At 60.1% G+C, this 17,122-nt stretch overlaps 2 protein-coding genes across 2 annotated transcripts; both read left to right on the top strand.

Annotated features, from left to right (window-relative positions):
• Positions 1–323: 323 nt before the first annotated feature.
• SH3BP1 (SH3 domain binding protein 1) lies at positions 324–11,396 on the top strand. Its single transcript, XM_075051157.1, has 18 exons — positions 324–1,090; positions 2,933–2,975; positions 3,345–3,449; positions 4,283–4,359; positions 4,653–4,764; positions 4,862–4,938; positions 5,609–5,744; positions 6,409–6,477; positions 6,863–6,953; positions 7,236–7,378; positions 7,466–7,577; positions 7,673–7,754; positions 8,467–8,547; positions 8,656–8,772; positions 9,205–9,302; positions 9,490–9,619; positions 9,786–9,901; positions 10,386–11,396. Exons 1-18 carry the CDS (start codon positions 1,029–1,031, stop codon positions 10,730–10,732), a joined length of 1,998 nt encoding a protein of 665 aa, XP_074907258.1. The 5' UTR covers positions 324–1,028; the 3' UTR covers positions 10,733–11,396.
• A 360-nt stretch (positions 11,397–11,756) lies between these two features.
• Positions 11,757–14,288, top strand: PDXP (pyridoxal phosphatase). The gene is made up of 2 exons (XM_075051159.1): positions 11,757–12,355; positions 12,649–14,288. Exons 1-2 carry the CDS (start codon positions 11,779–11,781, stop codon positions 12,972–12,974), a joined length of 903 nt encoding a protein of 300 aa, XP_074907260.1. The 5' UTR covers positions 11,757–11,778; the 3' UTR covers positions 12,975–14,288.
• The last annotated feature ends 2,834 nt before the right edge of the window (positions 14,289–17,122 follow it).

Below are 17,122 nucleotides of genomic sequence, written 5' to 3'. Positions count from 1 at the left end.
GGATGTTTTTACACACACACACAAAAAAAAAAAAAAAGAAAAAAAGGCTGAGCCCTGCTGCAGATCTGCAGAGAGCAGGCAGCAGCCGAGCCTGTGAACCGGGAGTTTGTGGTCCCCGGGTGCTGCTGCTCTGCCAGCGGTGGGGGAGCGGGGAGGAAGGGGACCTCCCCGGGGGAAAAGGGCAAGAGCGCTTGGCCGCAGCTTTGCGGTGGATTCGGAGAGCCCCGGCGACGGGCAGGGAGGAAAAGCGGGGTGGGGGGCACGGAAGGTGTTGCAGGGGTGGCTTTGCTGCTCGTCCTCCCGCTTTCGTCACGACGAGGGGGATATGTCGCAGGGGGAAGAGGATGGAGAAGCGCCCGAGGAGGGTTGGCAGAGTTTGGGTGACCAGGTAGGGCAGGGTGTACATCGGGCACCCCGTATGCACCGCACAGCCAGCGGGCACGGCCATGGGCTGCCCCGTGGTGCAGCTGGTGGTGAGCAAGGCAAGCGGGGGGGGAAAAAAAACCACCCCGTCTGAGACAGAGAGCAAGAAACAGAGCGTGGGCCCTTTGCTTGCGCTCGGCAGCGGCATGTGCTTGTCCTGCCTTGTTACGTGTTTGCTGTAATAATATTTCCCCTTTAAGGCTGGGCTGAAGTTATTTATACTTGTGGGGTGGTGACAGGAACACAGAGCGAAGCAGGAGCCCTGAACTGCTCTTACCTGATCTGCGGCAGAGGGGCGGACGGAGGCGGAAGGAAACTCAGAGAGAGAGAGGGAGCAAGAAGAGAAGGGAGTCCGAGGGACGGGAAGAGAAAGCAGCAGGGCATCCCCAGGGAGGGACGAGGGAGGGGGCCAGCTGGGGAAAGAGAAAAAGGGGGAACGAGGGAAGGAAGGAGAGAAGTAGGGAGCGAGAGGTCCTCAGGGAAAAGCAAGGGGCACTGGGGAGCCGAGGGGCCACTGGCATCCGATGCCAAGCGTCGCCGAGGAGTGCTGAGCGGCGGGTACAGCCAAGCGGAGCGGCTCTTGTGGTCTCCTCCCGGCTCTCAAGATGATGAAGAGGCAGTTTAATCGGATGCGGCAGCAGTTGTCCCATCCCAACATCACCAGCCGGTAAGGACTTCTCTGCTACCTGTGCCAGAGGGCTGTGAGGGAGCGGGATGCCGGTCCCGGAGGGCTTGTGCTGGGGCTGGACTGATGTCCCAGGGCCGGTGGCCAGGGAAAAGGGGGGAACGACCCTGGGTTTAGAGCATCTTCTGCATAAGCTGAGGGGCTGTGACTCCCCGGCTCCCCCACACCCACAGGGCAGCAGGAAGGCTGCACCGGTGCTGCTTAGCAGGGACATGATTCCCAAGCCCAGTTACCTCTCCCAGGGATGCTGTATCCTCCTGGAAACAGGCCTTTCCCGAGCTTGGCATCCCCAGGATGTGAGGGCAGTGGAGAGGGACCTTCCAACCACATGCCCTTGGCTGTGCGGTGACCAGGAGGGTGTTAGGAGCTGGAACTTGCCCTCCCCGCTGAGCCCAGGGTGTCCCCCGGGACCCAGATGCCCTGCACAGTTCTAGCTGGCCCGGCAGGATGGGTGTCGCGGGATGCTGTTCAAGGAGAGGACCGGGGATCCTCAGAGCACCCACGGAGGACTTACAGCTTCACACAAATCCCTCCGGCCCCATCCTACCTCCACAGCTTCCTTATTTTTCTCTTTTAGCTTTCCAAAGCTCTCCCCTTGCAAAACCCAGAACTGAAATTACAGGGCTGGGCCCTCCCTTCCCAGCCCCCTCGCTCCCTCTTTCCTACAGCCACCTCCGCAGGTTCCCCAGTGCTGGGAGGCTGAGTGGGACCAACTGTGTCCCCTGGACCGCTGAGGTCCTTCAGCCAGCCCAGCAGACCGGCCACAGGGAAGCAGATCCTCCATCCTGGTGGCTTCTTGCTCTTCTTGCCTTCCCCAGAGGGAATGATCCCCTTTCCCATCCCTCCTCCCTCAAGATGTCTCCTCTCCATGTTAGATTTCACCTCCTTCCCATGTAATGCCGGGCAGCTCGCGCGGTCCATGAGCAAGATCTTCGCCCGCTGCAGAGCCTCTCCTCCGCGGGCCACAGTCTCACATGATTTTTCTTGCCTTCAACCAAGCCGCCCCCGTTTCCTGCGGCTCCACAGCCTCGTCCCACGTCAGCTCTGGCGGGCGGTGAAAAGAGAGAACCGTGAACTGGAGAAAAAGCAGCAGCAGCAGAGGGAAAGCAAGCGGGGTTCCCGGGGCGTAGCAATGGCAGCGGGCCGTGAAACGAGGTTTCCTCTATGGGAGGCATCAGGGAGGTTTGGTGGTGATGGCAGCTGGTGGGTTTTGAATTTGGTTTTGAGCAGAATTTGCTGCGAGCCGGAAGTTTCCTTTGCCAGATTTGCTCCTAATACCTGCTGCCAAACCGAGCAGAAAGCTGGTTTCATGTAGGTTTTTCTGGGGGCTGGTGTTGGTCTTAGTCCCCAACTTGACCACAAAGATATCCTTGCTCCGGCACTGGTGGCCCCACACCTTCTGGCCTGCAAAGGCACGTGCTGGGCTCCAACAGCACTGCCCTGGATTTGCCTTCGGGGGACAGGCAGGCTGTCAGGGGTAGAAGGTTTCACCAGCAAACATCCCACCCCTGCCGTGGCCCGGCTAGGCACCCTGCCTCCAAAAAACAGGCTGCATCTGGATGTTTTGACTGTGGTGCTCTGAACTGGAAGCCCTGTTTGATCTGATGGGGTGTCCACCAACCAGCAAGGCTGGCTGCCTTGCCCTGCTCCTGCTGTTCTTGTCCCCCCGGGCTCATTCTGCCCATAACCTCGTGTACGATGGTCCATAGCCAGTGTCTCCTGCTCCCGGGAGCCCAAAAAGAGACGCATAAGGACCTGCCTTCCCGAGGAGGCTGAGCGGAGGTCACCCCCATCTGCTGATGGCTCTTTCTCCTTCCTCTGCAGAGCCCAAGAAGCAACCGAGCTCTTGCCAGAAGACTTGCTGCAGGTGAGGCACGGGCTGGGCTGGCAGGCATGTGCCTGCTTGTGCCTGGGCGTGGGAACCTGCCCCGTTCCTGCCTGCGATTTGCGCTGCCGGCACGTTCAAGTCACAGAGCTGGGATCTGCCAGGTCACTCCAGGACCATGGCGTTACGGGAATGGCAGGCTCCTGCCACGGGAAAGGGCTTCCCCGGCTGCTCAGAGAGATGAATCCTGACCGGGAGCTGTGCTCCCTTTTCCCTAGACCGGGGATGCTTTGGTCTGCCACGGGATGCTGACCGCGTTCACCCACGCCCAGAGTTGGGTGGTGGGGAGATGGCCTCGGGCCACCCACGGTTGGCGAAAGGTCTTCCCCAGTCCCAACTTTCTGCCCCCAGATCGAGCAGAGGATCGAGCCGGCCAAGCGAGCAGCTCACAGCGTGTCCAAGAGGCTCCAAGCCTGCCTGCAAGGGCAATGCGGCTCCGAGATGGACAAGCGAGTGGTGAGTGGAGTCCTCCCTCCACAGCCCACGCTCGCCCCGGCTCTGTCCCCCACCAGCAAACGGGATGCCAGGCTCCGGTTTTGCCAAAGGATGGCCCAAAGCCCAGGCTAGGTCCCATCTCCAGCAGTGGCCCGGGTAGAGCAGGACAACCCTCTCAACCTCCACTAACTTGAGGCCTCCTGGGACAGAGGCGGAGGTTTTTGCCTTGAATAACCCTCCAAAGCCCTGTTGTCCATGTCCCTTCCTGAAGCCCTGTGAGCCTCCGGCACCCACGGTGCCCCGCGGTGAGGAGCACCCCAGCATGGCTGGGCACAGCGGTGCTACCGCTTCCTCCTCCTCGGTCCGAACCTCCCGGCTGGTCCTCACCAGCCTTCGTCTGGGAAGCAAACAGTGGATCCCTCTCACGCTTTCCTTAGCCCCCGGCATGATTCTGTGGGCTCCTCTCTTCTTGGCAGCCTGACAAGCCCCAGTTTGGCTTAATTACTCTCGGTGATTAAACTGCTCCATACATTTGAAGCTGTGGCAGGGCTGGGCTTGGTGACGGTCTCCATCAGTGACATGGTCCACCACAGGGGACTATTTTAGAGAAGACTGGAGGTTTTCTAACCAACTATGGAGCCTCAGCATCTTGTTTAGCTAACTGGATCCTGGCTTTGGCTGAAGGGACATCCCCTCAGGCCCCAGGGCCAACGGAGATGGGTGGACCAGGGAAGGATGCAGGACCCAGTGCAGGGTTTGGCCACTTGCTCCCATGCCTTGTGGCATGCTTCACGGGGAGGGAGCTGCCACAAACGAGCTCACCATCACTTTCCCAAATCCTTGGCTCTCTGCAGAAGAAGCTGCCCTTGATGACTCTGTCCACGACGATGGCCGAGAGCTTCAAGGAACTGGACACAGAGTCCAGCCTCGGGTAAGTGCCAGTGGGACAAAGTGCTGGGGGTGACCCCAAAAGATGGCAGACCCTGGCAGAGCCACTGTCTTGGTCGAGGGGCTCCCACAGCCAAGCTGAGCTGTCAAACCCTGTCAGAGCAAACGTTGGTGTCACAGGGGGAGAAGGAACAGCCAGTGCCTTCAGCCTCCGATTGCAGCGGGGTCCAGGGGCTGGCTGAGGGTCCCAACATGGGTACGGGTACAACAGGGGGTGTTGGGTCAGAGAGTGGCATGGCTCCAGCCTGCAGTCATTTCGTCTCCATCCCCATGCAGGAAAGCCCTGGAGATGGGCTGCTGCATACAGAGCTTGCTGGCCAAAATCCTGGCTGAGTTTGAGATCGCCGTGGAACGCGACGTCCTGCAGCCGCTCAACAAGCTCAGCGAGGTAGCCCTGGCCACCCTCCCGGTTCCACTCTGCTGTCCCACCTCCCCTTCCCCATCCCCAAGCCTCCCCCACTCACTCTGGCCTCTCTCTCCCCCAGGAGGAGCTTCCCATCATCCTGAAGCGCAAGAAGACCCTCCAGAAGTTGATTTCTGACTGGAACACAATCAAGAGCCGGTATGGGGCACGCTGGTGGGGTCAGGGCATACGGGGGAGAGCTCCCAGCCAGGCTGGGGGGAGAGCGGAAGATGACTGCCCTGCAAAGCGAATTTCCAAGGGCTGGGGACGAAGTTGAAGAGGGAACAGCTCTTCGGGAATGCTCTGCCAGCTCCTCATTGCAGGCGCACGCTGCTCTGGGCTGAGCTGCTTGCTCCACGGCACAGGAGAGAAAGGCAGTGCCGTCGCCGAAGGCAGCAAAGTGCTCAGTGCCACTGAGATCGCCCCGCTCCGACTATCACAGAGTGAGAAACCCGTGCCGTGCCGGGATTCTCTGGGAAAGCGGGGCAGCCGTGGGTTGCTGATGGCTCGTTTCCACTCTGCCTTCCCTCTGGCTGGAGGGTGGACAGCAGGGGACATCTCAGGAAGGGGGCTTGGGAAGGGTCCTGCAGACCCTGGGTGTTTTAGGCAGCCGTGCTGAGCGCTCCCCGTCTCAACCAGGTCGCACCCCTTGGTGCAGCAGCCTCTTTCTCTGGGTGAGGGAAGCCAGAGGTGCTGGGAAAACCACCGCAGGGCAGGACCGTGACTTGCCGTCCCCCGTCGCGGTCCCCGTACCCCTTCTGCACGCCCATCCCACCCCACGTCCCTGGTGCTGAGGCCGGGGATGTGCCTCTTCTCTCCCACCCCAAAGGCTGAACCAAGCTGCCAAGAGCTCCAGTAACAGCGCTGGCACCGGTGCTGGCCCGGGGGCATCTTCTGCTGCCAACAAACTGGAGATCTTGAAGGAAGAGGAAGAGGAGGTGAAGAGGAAGGTGGAGCAGTGCAAGGTGAGATCAGTCACTCGCTCTCCCCCGGGGGCAGCTCCGGGGCTGCAGACCTGCTCCCCTCCACCGGCTCTGTCCGAGGGACCCCCACGCTGAGACGGATGCAAGCCAGCCGGCACGTCCCGGCCTCTGCAAGCAAACCGGTCCCTCAAGGAGCAGAAATAGGGAGATGCCCCAAGCCCTGGGAAGAAGAAGAGTAAAGGGTTCAAAGCACAAGCTGGTGCAGAGAGGAGACTGACTCCAGGGGCTAGAGCAGGGAGCTTATGGGGCCCCCTCGGGCTGGGAGCCAGCTGAGCTGGGGTCTGCGCTGGGTGGCAAGGGACTTTCATGTAAACTTTCTCCACTTCGGCCCTGTTTCTCTGAAAAGCCCAGTGCCTTGTCTGGCAGAGCCCATGGGATCACCGGAGCTGGAGGTGCAGGGACCTCTTGTCCCTGACCCACTTGTGCCAGGACGCTGATCATAGGACAGGTCACTGCCACTACCCAAATGCAAGCGACGGGGGCAAGGAGGAATCCCCCCACAGTCCCAGCCTGCCCCCCACTGCACCCTGAGACCCTGTCTGGACAACTCACAGCCTGGATGAGGGGACTTTGTGAAGGTGTCCCCTCTTCCTTGGGTGCCAGGGAGGAGGTGAAAGATTGCTCTTCTCTGTGTCTCCCTTCCCAGGATGAGTACATGGCTGACCTCTACCACTTCTCCACCAAAGAGGACAGCTACGCCAGCTACTTCATCAAAGTAAGTCCTCTCTCACGCTCCTCCTCGGCATGTGAACCTCTCCTGGGCTATGTCTGAGCCCAGCCCTGTCCCCATCTGCACCAAGCCCTCCGTCCAGGGCAAGGGACACCCCAGGCACCAAAAAGCTAGCCTTGCTCCATGCACCGCGGGTTAATGCCACCACTAGCACCAACTGCAAACAGAGCAGCTTGTCCCGATGACCCCCCCCCCTCCAATTTGCCCTCTACACCTTACTACAGACATGGTCCCACAGACCCTGGGGGGATTCCCCTTGCAGCTCCCCCTTCGTCCTGTCTGCACATGGGTGCAATGTCCTGGGGATGGGGTCTCTCTGAGAGGGGCTGGTGCCAAACTGAGTACTGTTTGCCTGTCCCCTGTCCGGCAGCTGCTGGAAATCCAAGCCCAGTACCACCGGCAGTCACTGGGATCTCTGGACTCAGCTTTGGCGGAGCTGAAGGAAAGCCACAGCAAGACAGGTACCCACTGGCTCTCTGTGCAGCCCGGGGAGGGCTGCAGCCGAGCCCGGGGGATGCAAGTGTGGCCGGCGAGGCTGGGAAAGGCAAGTTTTCCCTCCCTGCACCTCCTGCTGCCTCCCACATCGGGCTGGTGGGTTGGGGATCGCAGCTCGAGGCAGGCTGGGGATGCTGCCTGCCCTGCCTCTGCCTGCGCCCAGCCAGGCTCGGCTCGGAGCAAGATGGCCAGATGCCGGATGGCCCTGGCAGCTGCCGTCCCTCCCGACATTCACCTCCCTCTTCCAGAGCCCACCTTCACCGCAGACACCCCAGTGGCAGGGTACTACGGCGTGCCCCTGGAGACGCACCTCAAGAGCTTGGGCCGGGAGATTGCGCTGCCCATCGAAGCCTGTGTCATGATGCTGCTGGCCTCCGGCATGAGGGAGGAGGTGGGCAGCACTCCTGAGCCCCCCACCACCCTCTCCCTCCAAATGCAGCCCCCCCCCACATCCCTTCCCTCTTCTCCCCATCCCCAGGGACTCTTTCGGCTGGCAGCGGGTGCCTCAGTGCTGAGGAAGCTGAAGAGCAGCTTGGCCAGCGGCTCCAACGCCCTGGAGGAGTTTTACTCGGACCCCCACGCCGTGGCCGGTGGGTGCCGGCGAGGCCGGGGAGGGGGACACGATCGGGCAGTCCCTGCCGTCCCCCAGCCACCATCACCCCTGCTGCTCCCCCTCCCCTCCCAGGTGCACTGAAATCCTACCTGCGGGAGCTGCCCCAGCCTTTGATGACCTTCGAGCTCTACAACGAATGGGTCAAAGTGGCCAGGTAGGTCCAGGTATTGGGGTAGAAAAGCCTGGTGGGGCTCAAAAAGCCCCCGCTCACCCCCCTCCGTGCCTCCCAGCACTCGGAGCAGGGCTGCTCAACCTCGTTTGCCATGTGGAGAGATATGAGAACGCAGCACCTGGTCTGTCCCGTGCTCGGCAGAAATCCAGATGGCCCAAAATCTCGGAGAATAGCAATAAAAAATATGGCAGGGGGAGGGGGAAGGCTGCAGCCTTTTTGATTGCAAGAAGAGTTTAGTCTGTGAAGAAGACCCGCTCAGCCTCAACGGCATGAGCCCCATCTCACCAGCCCACCAGCCCGGTTTGGCCTCTTGCTTTTGGGATGGAAGGGGTGGCGGAGGAGGCACAGCAAAAAGCCCTGGGGGAAGGGGGAGAGCATCTTTCTGAAGGGATCAGCTCAGTGTCGATGTGCCCCGTAGTCAGGGGAAAATAGGGTGGCTGCTCGTGGCAAGGTGGTGCTCACCTCTGGGCCAAATGCGCATCATATTAAATCCCTCTGAGTCTTTGGGGTGCAGTTTTGTTCTCCGTGGATGCCTGCCTTAGCTGTCCAGTAAAGGCAGCAGCAGGGCATCTCTGTCCCCAGGGCTATGGCCTGCATGGACGGCCGACGCCGGCCTTCCTCCCTTGCACACTGTGTCCCTCTCTGCCACAGGGAACGGGCTGAGCTCTCCGCTCCTCTTTCTTCTCTCTTGCAGCTTAAAGGACGTTGACAGCCGCCTACAGCGACTGCAAGATACCTGCAGCCGCCTGCCCCAGGAGAGCTACAACAATCTGAGGTGTTTTGCAGGGACAGGGCTTCTTCAGCCCTAAGCAATCACCGGGGGCAGCTGTTCCCCTCCCCGAACCCGTACTCACCACCCCCTCACCCTCCTTTCACCCCACAGGTATCTGATCAAGTTTTTAGCCAAGCTGGCTGAACACCAGGAGGTGAATAAAATGACTCCGAGCAACATCGCCATCGTGCTGGGCCCCAACCTGCTGTGGTCGCAGCAGAACACAGGGTAAGGTCTGGCTCGGAGGGGTGGGAGGCAGCTCCCCAGCCCCGGCTGGGGTGCCTTGAGCTCAAACACCATGGGAAAGGCTGATCCAGCAGCATTCAGGCTGGTCTAAAGCACCTCCGTCTTCAAGTCCTGTCCCTTGTCCCCATAGTCCCCGAGTGGCACATCCCCTCGCCAAGCACGTGTCCTCTTAGCCACTCTGCAAAGTAGCTGAGACCTGGAGCACTTGTGACACGAATGGCCTCCAATATCGTTAGCCTCCAACACCAAACCAGGGTTTTGCAGGACGGGGAAAAAGGCCCACCTCCTGCCCTACCACCCCCTCCTCAGCTGGGCCGTCTCCCCTTCAGGCTCTGCGCCCTCAGGAATGAACACCAATAGGGTTAATGCCCCAAAACCCCTTTTCTGATGCCTCAAACCATCCCTGTCTCTCAGAGACCCCATGCAACTGGACTTGGCCTCGGTCTCCTCCATCCAGGTGGTGGGTGTGGTGGAAGCCCTCATCCAGAACGCAGACGTCCTCTTCCCCGGAGGTATGTCCAGGGTCTCGCTTGGGGCGCTGCAGCCCAGGTGAAGGGGGGAGGAAGGGAAAGGGACATTTCTCCATCCCTAAGAGGAGGGAAGCTGGGGGTGGCTCCGGTTGCCCACCACGGGGTCATCGGGGGAAGCTCTGGGTAGCAAGGACTTCCTCACTGGGTCTTCTCCTTTCCCTCCACCCAGAGGTAGATTTCAACGTCTCAGGCATGTTCATGCCACCTGCAAATGCCAGACTTGGTGAGGCCACTCCGGTGGAAGAGCTGACCCCCAAACCCCCTCCAGCCAGCACACCCGCTCTCCCAGACGGAGAAGTGTAAGTCCAGTGGAAGCTGGGGGCTCTGGCTGCCCCAGCTCTCCCCATGTCCTCCCCCCGTCCCACCCCACGCCAAGGGCCGTACCCTCGCAGGTGGACGCGAGATGCCTCACGGCCAGGACCGCCATGCCCAACCAAAGCCTGATTTGCCCCATTCTCTGCCCAGCACCTCAAGCGACCCTGAGGCCAGGTCCCAGCCGACATCCCCAGTGGGGACCAGACCGTCTCCCGAAGCTGCGGGGCCGCTGTCTCCAACGATGACCGAAAACACCCCCTGCAAAGGTTAGGGTGCCCCAGACGGCACAGCGCTTGGGGAAATGACAACCCCCAATGCCACCTCCTCTGGTTTGCCTTCATCCCGCCGTTCCCCGCACGAAAGGGTGCCGGGGATATCCCTGCCACCGAATTAGAGGAACGGCCTCTGACCGGGGCAGCGTGGCCAGGATCCAGCCCCTCATTGCGTGCTCCAGCCCCAGCCGAGGTGGGACTGTGGGATGGGCACGGTACGTCCTCCAGTGTTGGGTTGAAAAGCCCCCTGTAAAGGGGTGTCAAAGCTCATGGCCCCTTGTGAAGGGAAGAAGGTGGGAAAAGCCCCCAAAAGCTGGTGCGCGCTTGGTTCTCCACTATGGGACCTGGGCAAGGGGCAGTTTGTCCGTCAGTCTGCCCGCAGCCCTCCGCCTGACTCATGGCCGGCACCGTGACCCCCTCTGCCCTGGGGAGAGACCCCAGCAGAGGCAACCCCAGCCCACCCTAATTTTCTTTCCAGGCAAGCGCCCTGCTCCGGCCCGACCCACGATGCCGCCACCGCCGCCCGTGGCGCAGCCCCGGACCACGGCTCCCACCCCGGCAGCCCCCGAGCACGCTGCCAGCCCCAAAGCCCAGCCGCGACGGATGGCCGGGGTACCAAGCCGACCCCCCTCCGTCCCACCACCGCTCCCCCCGCAGCCGGCACGCCGCCATAGCCGAGACGCCCCGCCGTCCCCCAAGCCTCCCGCCGGCGAGGCCGAGGCGGCGACCGCCACGGACTGTGCCCCGGGAGCCACGGATGAGGAGCAACCGCTGCCTGCGGGGGGAAGAAGCCCTTCAGCTGCATTGCCACCAGAGGAGAACTGAGCAGGGCCGGGAAGATGGAGTCCGGTGCCCCGCCGAGACCCAGCAGGCGCTGTGGAAACCAGGGTGGCCTGAAGGGACGGCGTGCCCCTCCAGCTCCTCCATCTTGCTCCACGCCAGCTGGGACCCTTCACCCGCCTCCCTTTCTTCTCCCGACTCCACAGAGCCTTCCTCCCCACACCACCGTGTCCCTGCCGGGGCCCGGCCACCCCTAAGGGACCCAGGATCCGCCGGTGGCGGGTCGGCCACGCTCTCAGGTCCCCGTGGGGGTCCGGGAGAGGGTGAGCCAGCGTGGGCAGGTTGGCCCCGTGGGGCCATTTGCGGGTGCGCAGCCACGATCCCAGCCCCTTCTCCCCCATTTTGCCTTGTCCCTGTTGCCCCAGGAACACACAGACACGGAGATATATAAATATATATATATATTTTGCAACTATATTATTTAAAGAGCTGGTGTCACAGTCGCAGGCAGGTGTGAGGCCGCCCGCCCCTCCCCAGGCTGCAGCCGGGAGGAGGGAAGGGGAGGGTTCCCCGGGGACGCCAGGGCGGAGAGACACGGCTCAGCCCGAGGACGGGAGGGCAGCCAGCCCCCCTCGACCGGCGGAGAGACGGGGCCGAGGGGTAATGGCGGCTCCGCTGCCCCGGCGGGCAGCAGGGGACGCCCTGCGGCCGCGCGTTCACCCGGGGGAGGCGGCGTCTGGGGAGGGTGGCTTCAGCCAATCGGCAAGCGCGCTCAGGGTCTGCCCCGCCTCCTCACCCCCTCCCTCAGCAGCCAACAGGGCGGCTCGGCTGTCAGTTGGGGAGCCGGCCTCCCGCCTCTCGGCCCCGCCCCTTCCCCTCGAGGGCGACAGGGCAGCTCGGCCGCCGCTCGGCGCTCTCTCCCCACCTCCCATTGGTGGCGGCGGGCGGGTGAGGGGCGGTGATTGGCGGGCCGGCGAGGCGGGGCGGGACGCGGCGGGCGGGCGGGCTGGCTGACTGACTGACTGACTGACTGACTGACTGACTGACGACCGACTGACTGACTGACTGACTGGCGGCGGCGGCTGAGGGGCATGGCGAGCTGCCGGCGGCTGAGCGGCGCTGGGCTGCGGGAGGTGCTGGGCTCGGCCGAGGGTTTGCTCTTCGACTGCGATGGCGTCCTGTGGGCGGGCGAGCGCGCCGTCCCCGGCGCCCCCGAGCTGTTGGAGAGGCTGCGGCGTAGCGGCAAGGCCGCCCTTTTCGTCAGCAACAACAGCCGCCGTTCCGTGGCCGAGCTGGAACGGCGCTTCAGCCGCTTGGGTTTCCGCGGCGTCCGCGCCGAGCACGTCTTCAGCTCCGCGCTCTGTTCCGCTCTTTTCCTCCGCCAGCGTCTCCTCGGCGAAGCCGGCAACGGAGGAGGCCGCGTCTTCGTGCTGGGCGGCGAGGGGCTGCGCGGCGAGGTGCGCGACGCCGGCCTGCGCCTGGCGGGTGAGGGCGAACCGCTGCCCGGCGCTACGGAACCGGTGCGGGCCGTCCTGGTGGGCTACGACGACCAGTTCACCTTTGCCAAGTTGGCGCAGGCCTGCGGCTACCTACGTGACCCCCAGTGCCTCCTGGTAGCCACCGACCCCGACCCCTGGCACCCGCTCAGCGATGGCCAGCGCACCCCCGGTGAGCCCACGTTCCCCTCCCTTGCTGCCCCTGGGAATGGCGGTGGGACAATGGTGGGGTTGGTCTCGGTTGGGGTTTGCTGTCCCAGGCCCTGACAAGGGGGTTCCTTGACCGTGGGGACGGGCAGGGCTGCCCTCACGCGTCCCTGCCAGCTTCTGAAGCCGTGTTGCCAGTACCCCGCTTGGTCATCCTCTGGCAGGACCCGGGGTGCTGAGCTGCCTGCAGCCAGCTAGCCCATGGCTACTTCTTTTTCTCTTTCTTCTCCACGCTATCCCCTCCCCTCTCTGCTCCAGGGACTGGCAGCCTCACAGCAGCGGTGGAAACTGCTTCGGGCCGCAAGGCGCTGGTGGTGGGGAAACCGAACACATACATGTTTGATTGCATCGTGGAGCGTTTCGGCGTCAACCCGTCCCGCACCCTTATGGTGGGAGACCGTCTGGAGACAGATATCCTCTTCGGCAAGAACTGCGGCCTCTCCACCATCCTCACCCTGACAGGTGTCTCCCGCCTGGAAGAGGCACAGGCCTACTTGGCCAGCGACAGCGCTGCTGCCAAGGATCTGGTGCCCAACTACTATGTGGACAGCATTGCAGACTTGATACCGGGCCTGGATGAGTAGCAGTCTGCACACGTGAGGGCAGAGGGGTCAGGTTTCCCATCCCAGATCTCCATCTGTTCCCATTCTCTCTCACTGCCCTATTCCTTCAATTCCTGGTTTCTCCACATTTCAATGCCCTTTGGGGGCAAAATGGGGGGGATTGGCAGGAGGGGGCAGGGTTCAAGTTGTCTCCTTTCTGCTGAGAGCTATCCATGATGGACAGAGTCCTTCTCTCCCTCATATGCCAGCTGCCAGCGTCTCTGGGAGAGAGCTGGAGGCCTTGAGGCTGAGAGGGGGGTCAAATCAGTGTGTCTGTGTGGGGTTAGGGACCGGCTGTCTTATTATTTTTCTCTTAGATAACCAGTGGCGGCCTTTTACTGCTGTCCCTTCACTTGTGTAACTCTTGACTGCTGAGCTGCATCCCTGCAGTCCTTGTGGTAACCCCCTCCTTGCCAGGGGGCTGGCTGGTGTTGTCACCCACCCAATCTCCCATCGGTGCCAGGGCGTGTGGAAGGAGCGTGCCGGTGCTCTGGAGTGATGAATGAGAGCATCTCTGCCTCCCACAAGTGAAAGGGAGCATTGCCTCATCTTTTCTCTCCCCCATTCCTTAGAGATGTTGCCCCCACCACCCCCTGCCCTGACTCGGTTAATAACTGTGCCAGTGCCCATCTGAAGCACTACAGAAAGGGAAGAGACTGGTTTGAGAGGTTTTTTTGTGCCAAACAGACAAGCTGTGGCTGCGCACAGCGGGTCTGCGGTTGTACCTGGTTTTCAAGCGCCTTTTCTGAAGGGGCTTGTGAAGGAGAGAGGGCTTCTAGACCACGACAGCACAGCAGTAGTGGACTGTACAACTCTCCCTGGTTCCCCCTCCTCAGTTGGATTTTGCCATAGTACGGTGAGAGAAAAGGGCTGATGGGGGTCTGTGCTCCAGCTGCTGGTGTGCAGGTGAGATGTTGGTGGTATTGTCGCTGCTGTGAATGTGTCACAGCCCTCAAAATCATTCCTTGCTGCTTTGTCTTTCTACGTTTTTTTTTTAATTTCTTGATCTTATTTATCAAACTTATTTATTGTTCAAATACTGTATTATTTGTATAAACTATGCTGACTGGTTGCACCAAGGGGACAGGAGGCAGTGCCTTTGGGCCTCCCTTACTGTCCATGTCCCATGTTGATGTTCTTACACTCACCGTGTCTCTGTATATAATAAAGTGTGAGCGTAGGCTGGAAATGGGCTCCTTTTTTTGCTTGTGATGCCATCAAGATGAAAGTGGCCTAGGTATCTTTGAGCCCTTGAAGATGAGGACATGGCAAGACCTTTCCTCACTCAAGGGGGTGCTGCTGAGTAGACAAGAGAGGGGTGGACAATGTCTTGTGGACAGCGTCTTCCAGCTCCTGTTTGCTGTTGTCTCTTACTGGGGTCTCAGAACTGGAGTTGAGGGTGGAGGTGGCCGGTGGGGCTATGGCGTAGGGTGCGGGGTCCGGGCAGGTGAACTGGAGCAGTGAGCGATGCGATCTTTGCCAGCTGCCCTTGCGTTTCACAGCATGAGTGATTCCTTGCTGGGGAAGGGTGACTTCTTGTGCTGCGCCTGAAGTCTGCCTGCTGCTCATCAGGTGGACCCCAATGATCCGTGTGGCCCTGTGCAGTGGTGCCCAGCTCTGCTGGGGTAGGGGTGAGGTGCCACCACTGTCACCCGCATGTAGCTTGCAGAGGGCTGAGGGCTGCCCAAGTAAGGTTTTGCTGTGACCCTTCTCAACTACGTTAAGCTTTGAGCGAAGGGGAGGTGGGTGTCACCATACACCTGGAAGCAACCTTCACCGGACTGTAGCTTACCATGGCCTGTGTCCTCTCCCTGGGTTTGGCTGTGGTCCCAGCCAGGAGAGAGAAAACATGGGGTAAGAAGAGTTTGAAATCGCTTGAATATACTTTGTCCTCAATTCCTCCTATGGGAGCCAAATCCTTCCCTTTGTCTGCCAGACCCCTTTAACAGCTGTTGAGGGTAACCAAGCATCGCATCTCCTGCTTGAGAGATCAGCTGTTCAGCTCAATAACTGATCTCGGTTTAAGTTAAGTGCTGTGTCAGCTCGTGTGGCAGAACTAGATGCAACTTACTGGTGGTAGGATAATTCCAGGTGCTGAGTGTCTTTCCCTGCCCCCCGCCTCCCCCAAAATAACTTGGGAAACAGCCCTCCAAAATACAAGAAGATCCAAAGAGCTCTCTGAAGACTGCCTGTCATCTTAATCAGTCCCCTTTGTATGTGTCTGTCTCTCCCTTTTGTCTGTGCTGTCTCCAATTAGACAACCAGAGGACTGGTACTCCCTTAATGAGCGCCTGACCAACGCTTGCATCATCAAGCAAAGCAAGATCGAGACCTAATGTGTCTGCTAACTCCGGTTGCCTAACTAGAGATACCCAGGCCCTGATTTATTTTTCAGAGCTCTCAGTTCTTGTATCAGGCTGCAACTCGGACCACGGGTGCTGTGACTTAGGGCCACTGCTGGGAATGCTCAGTATGGCTGCAAATTGCATAGGTTGAGTTGGTTACCTGTGCATGTACAGAGGAGAAGGTGCATAGCAAGAGCATCCCCAGGAGATGCCCCCTTTTTTCTAGGGTGCTTTAAGGGGGAATGCTTCTCATGCTCTCTGCCTTGTTTGCTCTGTCCTTTCCAGCTCTCCCAGCTAGAAGATGGGAGGTGGGAGGCTGTGGTCTCCCAGTCTGGCACACCAGGACCAGTAGCTAATTGGAGCATTACAGCCTGTGTTTGGGCCCTCTCCAAAGAGACTTTGGAGTTCATCCTTTGGATCCCAAATGGTGAGCCTGCAGAGTAGGTTTTCTTTTTCACATGGCTGCTGCTGAAAACAGAGCTCAGCAGAGGCGATGGCTGATCCCTGTCTTATGACCATGTAACTTCTTTTGATCTGGTGCATCTCTCCCTGAGAGCTTTGCTATGAAGCAGAGGTGGGCTTGGAGCAGAAGGGGAATAGGCTTTACCTGGCCTTCCCTTGGTCTTCATGTAGCTGAGGGTACCAGACAGGGGTGACCTGTGTCCTGTAAATGCTTCCTCTCCCCAGCAATGGAAGCAGAGGGTAAGTGCTGCCTCTAGCCACAGAGCTGCCCTTGCTTTGAATGGAGATGAGAGCAGCGCTATAGGGGTCCATCAGGTCTGGCAGGCTTTAGTTTTGTGCGGCTTCCCTCTGCTACTATCGCTCCTGCACATAATGAAGGTGAGTGTGAGCAGATCTTATCAGAAAGCTAGACTGGAAGGGTCCCTGAGGGATGGTGAGTTCTCCATCCAAGCCCTTCAGACATCTGTTAAACCATGGACACGAAAGGGTCTGTGACCCTCATGGGGGTCAGGCTTTGGTTCCCTCTGGGGTGGGTCTGGTGACGCTTGCAGAGCACACGTGCTGTTGAAACTGAAAAAAGTGATGGCTCCAGCCTGGGCAGGCTGATTTCTTCTTGTCTAAAGCAGATTTTCTTCTTGGGTTGACTGTTCAAGGAAGCAGTGCAGTTGCCAGGGAGCACAGGGCTGTGGAGAGTGGAGCTGCGGCAGTGCATGGGAGGATGAAGTGGATGGGAAGCTCAGCTTGGTGTAGTGCGGGGAAGGGTATTTATTTTCTCACCTCCAGAAAACTGCATCATCCTTTCCTGCCGTGCAATAGAGACAACACCTAGGCGGGTGGCAGTCGTTAGGTTACCCCAGGAACCTTGAATCCTTCATCGTGCGGTTACTGTGGCAACCACTGGCTGGATGATGTAAGCAGCAACCTGCTGAGCATCGCCTGCTCTGGGCAAGGCCCAGGGAGAGGTTAGGGATACCTGTGTTCCCCTGGCTGGGGGAGAGGCAACTTCATCTTGCCTCCCAGACTCCAGCCATCCTTGGGCACGGACGGATGGAGGAGGCAAGGAGCTGTGAGAAGTCTCTCTGGGCTTTTGGGAGCTTGGGGCAATGTGGAAAGGAGTCAGATATATGAGTAGGTGAGGCTGCTTCCCTAAGAAACTATCCCTTGAGCCAGCATGGACTGAGCTGTACTGCTCCCATTTGTGTGCAGCATTTGTGATTTGACAGCAGGTAACATGGAAGCAGTCTTGTGTGTGCTCCTCCATGGCCATCTGCTGCTTTTCTCTACTGCTTTGTGACCTCTGGCTAGTCTGCTTTCACTGGCCTG

Source organism: Buteo buteo, chromosome 19 (assembly GCF_964188355.1).
Source record: "Buteo buteo chromosome 19, bButBut1.hap1.1, whole genome shotgun sequence".
In the NCBI taxonomy this organism is placed as follows: domain Eukaryota; kingdom Metazoa; phylum Chordata; class Aves; order Accipitriformes; family Accipitridae; genus Buteo; species Buteo buteo.
Note: the sequence above shows the minus strand (reverse complement) of the source record. Positions and strands in the feature narration are given on the sequence as shown.

Bases quoted from the DNA above. Each gene is read 5' to 3' on its own strand.
- PDXP (XM_075051159.1), top strand. From the start codon at position 11,779: ATGGCGAGCTGCCGGCGGCTGAGCGGCGCTGGGCTGCGGGAGGTGCTG. The intron at 12,356-12,648 runs GTGAGCCCACGT...TCTCTGCTCCAG, and splicing joins CGATGGCCAGCGCACCCCCG to GGACTGGCAGCCTCACAGCA.
- SH3BP1 (XM_075051157.1), top strand. From the start codon at position 1,029: ATGATGAAGAGGCAGTTTAATCGGATGCGGCAGCAGTTGTCCCATCCC. The intron at 4,765-4,861 runs GTAGCCCTGGCC...TCTCTCCCCCAG, and splicing joins CGCTCAACAAGCTCAGCGAG to GAGGAGCTTCCCATCATCCT. The intron at 5,745-6,408 runs GTGAGATCAGTC...CTCCCTTCCCAG, and splicing joins GGAAGGTGGAGCAGTGCAAG to GATGAGTACATGGCTGACCT.